At 41.4% G+C, this 5,941-nt stretch overlaps 1 protein-coding gene across 1 annotated transcript; it reads right to left on the bottom strand.

Annotated features, from left to right (window-relative positions):
• Positions 1-2,775: 2,775 nt before the first annotated feature.
• On the bottom strand, positions 2,776-5,707 carry LOC148877976 (uncharacterized). Its single transcript, XM_088947394.1, has 2 exons — positions 5,552-5,707; positions 2,776-4,401 (listed from the first exon to the last, which is right to left on the bottom strand). Exon 2 carries the CDS (start codon positions 4,327-4,329, stop codon positions 3,010-3,012), a length of 1,320 nt encoding a protein of 439 aa, XP_088803520.1. The 5' UTR covers positions 4,330-4,401; positions 5,552-5,707; the 3' UTR covers positions 2,776-3,009.
• Positions 5,708-5,941: the final 234 nt, after the last annotated feature.

Here is a 5,941-nt window from a genome sequence, read left to right as displayed (position 1 = left end):
GTCCATGGAGTGTACGAAGCAATGCAAATATGTACTGCTTCATTTATTTATCTTCTTCCTATCTAGCTTCTTCCTTTAGGCAAATTAAGGCATTAGAGACCCTCACAAATTTGTCTTCTTCTCCCTTCCCTCTCTTCTGGCAAGTGGTAATGGATAATCAGCATTTCTTATCAAGTGTGTCATACAATAAGAAATGCATCGTAACTCTGAATTAGAATATATTAATAATTATGGATTCATGAAAATGAAAATAATAGTAGCAACCACATACAATAAGTGTGTCATTTATACTCTTCATATCTCAAAAAGAACTACATTTTAGATGCAAAATTTGCACCACCTACAGGCCTCTTTACCTCAATTCTCTCATAAAGGTAGCAACCACATCATTTTTGCTTCTCAAAAACAAATAAGACTAAGGGGCTATTGGACAACATGGTTTGCTTTGTTTTTTGCTGTATGTGACAGTTGTTTCTGTTTTCAAAGATAAAATTAACCATGTTATCCAACATCCCTAAAGCTAAATCTGAAGCAAAATAAGCCGGATTTTACACTCAGCCTATAGCAATTATAAATACGATAAATTTTTTATATGGAGATGCATGACGATAAAACATATAATAGGAATAATTATTGCTTAAAGCTTTAAACATGTAGCCAAATAAGTTAGGCTTGTATCTCGCCTACACAGTCCATCAGTTCCTGTAGGCTGTAGCGGTTGCAATGGGCAAGATGACCTTAAAAGCCCAGCATTAGAGTTGAGCGACAATGATCAGTGGGGCATTACTTACTTTCAGTCTACTCTTTTCTTTGATTTAATGAGTTTAATGAGTTTAATGAGTTTGCATTTGTTAAAAAGTTTTCTCACCAATTATATGTTTTTTTTGTTAGTCCCGCATGTCTGTTGGGCGATTTTCGCATAATTTCGTTGTTTATATACAAGTCCTCGGTAGGTTTGTATTAGGCTACATTTGGCATTCCTCATTTTAAGGATTTATCTCCTTATTGTTATTAAAAAGTCTTTGTTCATAGAAGCATTTTAACTGCAAAAAGGAGATAACTCCTTAAAATAAGGAAGGCCAAATGCATCCTTAATCTTATTAGCAAATATCTCACTTGCTTATTAAAATTTATTAAAGCGGTGTTTGACATCGATGCCGTTGCTTCAGAAAACAGCTCCAGGTCTGTGCCACGTCAGAAAAAACGACGGTGTGCTAAGAAATGCAGTCTTGTTTGGATTCGTTGTTCTGAAAAACAGCCATGCATTGGAATTCAGGAAAGCATGGCTCGAGAAAACATCAAGTTTGGTGTTTTCTCATTTTTGGAACTGTTGCTGTCAATTGTACTATGACATGGCATCATGTAAACCATTGGATATGTGGACCAATGCTAAAAACAATTATAGAGCATTGATACCAAATAAAGCCGGTGCCTTTTCCCCCAGAAAATATCCTATGTGGCAGCATTGATGCCAAACAGCACCGTTTTCTCAGATAACGGCTCTGAAGCAACACATTGATCCCAAACACCAGCTAAGATTAAGGATTAATTAAAGGCAATAGCTAACTGTTCAAACGGGCTGTGGAACCAACTACAACTCTCTTCTAGAAAAAAAAAAAAAAAAAAGAAAACTCGTAATAAAATACATTTAACCCACAATCATTTAATTTCTCAATGTGGGTCAATGCATTTTATCACTGGCGTGGGGCACAACCATTGGTTCTATGGCCTTAGGGGGTGCAACTTTGTTATGCACAACCTAACCTGGATTTATCCCGTCAATAATTTTCATGGTTTTCAAAATTGGACTAGACTGGGCACTCAGACTGGAAAAACCGGGAACCGGTCAGGTGGTAGGTTCCATTTTACCGCAAAACTGTTATTTTGTCAAAAATCATTGATTTGATCAGTAAACCGCAGATCCAGAGGGTCGAAACATTCGAACTGTCCAACGGTTTGGCTGTTTTTTTTTATTTTTTATTTTTTGTCAAAATAATCAGACCATTTGACCCTGAAATCGAAACCCTGACCAATTCATTGTCTGATTCGTTTTAAAAACCTTGATATTTTTATACAAGTTGAGCTTGGCTTTCTGGTGGTTGGATTTGGGTGCAAAATTTGATGCTTATTCGAGCTGAGTCCTTAGTTAACTCGAGTTCCATCCAACTTCAGCCGAACCTGGGCCCTATCCAACTATAAATATGCATAAGTACATATATAAAAACATATTTATATACATAACTGTATTAACACATATATGTATGCCAATTTTCAATGCAAGTCGATTGGCTAATTCAAACCCAATCCGAGCAAGAAGTCAATTCAAATATCTCAAATTTGAGTACAAACTATGCCAGAATCAGACAAATCAAACTTAACCTTGGGCTTGGGCCTTAAGCCCAATTCTTCGGCCCGGATGCTTATTCAACCAATTACACACAAGGTCTGGCCCATCAAAAGCTGTGTTTTAGAATGTCTTTACGTTGCCCTTCACCCGTGCTGCCCGCTCGAATTTCTTTATAAAATCAATCTTGGGCCTCTTGGCAAGCATCAAATCTAAGTATAAAGCATTTAAACTCTATGTTTATTAATTGCTAGCTTATCAACACCCAAGCCACCAAATTGAGAGTACGATCTGTAAGTGTAAGTGATGCAACGAAAAGATAAATAAACGAGTTAGGCCAAATTGCTTATGCCACAAGGCCCACAACCCAAGCACGAGCACAGCCAAGACAAGCTGCTGAAGCCCAATCCGTGCTCCAATCCAACTTCTGATTAAATCCAACTAAAATATTATTTATATGTTATTTAAAAGAAATTTTTCTGTACAAATTATCAAGCATACATATGACAGAACTATGTACAATCCAGAATTGGAAAGTAAAGGAAAACTATATACAACTCAATTATCTTGATCAACAAACAATCCAACGGCAGAAACAGCACTTACTGATATCTTGCCAGACGATAGTTATGATACATATAACAGCCTATACGGCTATACCCATATCATGTCTTTGAGAGCGACTGAGAAGCCCGAATCTTCGTCTCTGTACTAGCTGGGTGCAACTCAGCCCCAGTCGGGAGCACTGCAGCAGGGTAAGCCGGAATGGCACCCGGATTTCTAACCGCGTAGTATACATGCTGACCTACACCTACCCCGTCAGGAATCACTCCTGGCGGGTATTCATATGGATATGCTTCAACCGCTGAAACCGGTTTCATGCCCCCACCGTATACCTGACCTACGCCGGCAACTGGTTGCCGGAACCCGACTGGAACTTGACCCGGAGGCATCGGGATTTGCTGCACGTAGTGACCCGGTATCTGGACGTGTTGCACCGGAACGTTCCCTGCGGGTACTGGACCCGGAACATAGTAAACCGGAACTGGTTTTACAGTGGGACCATGGAAGTGAGAGTCCGGTGGATACTGGCATGCAGGACTACCCTGGTATCCTCCGGCTTGTTGAGAAATTGATACATCTCTTGTCTCCTTCAAACCCTGTAGCGGATTTTCTCTTGAATCAGGGGCATGAATTGGATTCTCTGGCTTTGTTTTAACGGGTGGAAGATCCGGGATTGGAGGCAAGCAAGGCGCCGATGAGGTAGAGCAGAACGGGGATGAGGTAGTCGGAGCCGGTGAACCGGGGTCGAAAACCGAGATGTTTTCGGCCACAGAGGAGCGGGTTTTTGGTTTGGGCTCGCGAGTGTCATCCGAATTCTCAAGGCCAAAGAGATAGTCAGGGAGTTCAGAGAGGATAGAGGAGGCTTCGGACCGGCCACGCTCTAAAGAAGCCGACCCATCGCCACCATTGAGGGCATCGAGGAACCAGTTTGCGCGCTTGGATGAACCGTCGAGGAGTGAGCCCAGGCTGCTAGCGTTGGAGCCGTTGATAGGGAAAAGGAAGAGTCGGAGCCGGGCCGTTTTGGAGTTGACACCATGTAATAAGCGGTCGTACTCCTCCATCATGTTCTCGACGTCTTCATCTGCGGTGACGGAGATCAAGGCATCGAGGTCTTCGTTGGGGAGTTGATACTTGACGGTGATGTCCGTGGCTCCAGAAAGCTTTGATAGTTTGGCGAGAAGGGCTGCAAAGGTGGTGTTACGATTGATGGCGACGATACGCGTCTCTCCTCCTACGTACCGGAGCTGGTTATCGTGTGGCCTAGGGAGGATCCGGCCTCCAAAACTGCACATGAATCGGACACGGGGCAAGAGATCTTCATACAATCTGTGCGGCGGATGTGGTAAGTGGTCCGATCGCGGGGAAGACGTGACAGAGTCTGCCGTAACGGATTCAAGTTCGGATGGATGTTGGGATGCCATTAAACCGATCCGCTGTCTGCTACAGGCTCGATCAAGGAGAGTGAGAGAGATGTGGGTCAATCTCAATCGGACCTGGCATAAGAGAGAGTATCTTAAAATCAAGATTATTAACTTGATCTTTGGATAATTAGATTTAATTCCCGTTTTGGGTTCCCAAATGTCCATTTCGGGCGGGCCGGGATCCTTTTGTTACCAGAGCTCATGTCTGCTGGTCCCATGCACCAAACACAATTACCCCTGGGTGACGCTAGAAACAGCTTTTCGATTTGATTGGTTTCAGCTTTCGGGCTTCAGCAGTTAATCTTTTTTGTTTTTTTTTTTTTTCTTGTTCTTTTTGTTGGGTAAGAAAGAAGAGGAGGGCCCCAGCTGATGAGCTGAAACAATAGTAATGTAGTGTTTAGTGTTTGCTTCGATCATATTGGTGTTTCTAGGCTTTCCCTCTAAAGATCGTACGTTGCAGCTGTTGGTCTTTTTTATATCTATTCTGTTTCTGAAACCTTAGACAAGCTGATGAGATTCTGAAATCTAAGTAGATGCATTATTCACATTTGGCTTTCGTTTACCTTCGATTATTTTTCCCTCATTTTCTTTTTAACTAGGAGTACTAGCTGAAAATTGTAAATCTGGGCCCAGGTGAGAAGGAATTTTCTGAGAATCTAAACTCTAATCTAGAATATCCAGGGTGTGCCAAGTATGCATGAATACTTTTTTTTATCTGAAAATGAAAGCTTGTACCGAATTCGAAATATTGGAACCTAAATAATTCTTGTTTGTCCTCTTCGTAGGATAAGAGCTCCAGAAACAGTGAAAGACTCGAGCTGTGAGGCTGTGGCTACCATCTCAGAAAATAAAACATTTCATTTTTTTTCAAAAGAAAAGGAAAAAACAGTCGCTTATAAATTGCCTGCTGTCTGTGTTTTATTTGATCGTCTCAGAATAATGGAAGCTTTTTCTCCTTTTGGTGAACAATAGTTGGAGATGAAATGAGACAGTGCATTTACAGTTGCCCGTAGCCACTTATTTCGAAGATGTGTTTCTATCCATGTTCCGGGAAAATATAACTACATCGACAAGAATGCTACTCTTTGATTCATTAATTCAGCATTTCATTGAATATATCAACGAATTAAATAAACAAAAACCAGGAAAAATCATCAAGATTTTGATGAAAAAAATTCTACATGTATCCCAAGAAAGAAAGAAAGAAAGAAAAAACACTTACTTGATCGAAACAGGCTGTTGGCGATTGTTATGCTTTCCAATATTATACGAGTACGCGACTATACAAGCTTCCGCAAGTATCAACTCTTGGCTGGCCTCTGGTTGGAGAGAGAGAGAGAGAGAGAGAGGAGGGATAGATTGGCCGATTGGGTTTGGGGGGAACGATAGAGGGGACGTTTACTTTTGTAAGAAAACGTGATACAAGCAAGACATTCGATGGACGGCTGGGTGATGCGAGATGTGTGGGTCCTACACCTCAAAGTCTATCCACGCCGCAACGTGGTTTGGCTAATTGGCTTTGTCAAATTTCAATTATTCTTCAGGCATGCGCCCTTACTAATACTGTGATACAAGCCACTCCCGCTGTCTGTAGAGTGTAGAGTGTAGACTC

The sequence above is a fragment of the Nelumbo lutea genome, chromosome 1 (genome assembly GCF_056320005.1).
Source record: "Nelumbo lutea isolate HS-2025 chromosome 1, American lotus-T2T, whole genome shotgun sequence".
NCBI lineage: Eukaryota > Viridiplantae > Streptophyta > Magnoliopsida > Proteales > Nelumbonaceae > Nelumbo > Nelumbo lutea.
Note: the sequence above shows the minus strand (reverse complement) of the source record. Positions and strands in the feature narration are given on the sequence as shown.

Coding starts and splice junctions, on each gene's coding strand:
- LOC148877976 (XM_088947394.1), bottom strand. CDS start 4,329: ATGGCATCCCAACATCCATCCGAACTTGAATCCGTTACGGCAGACTCT.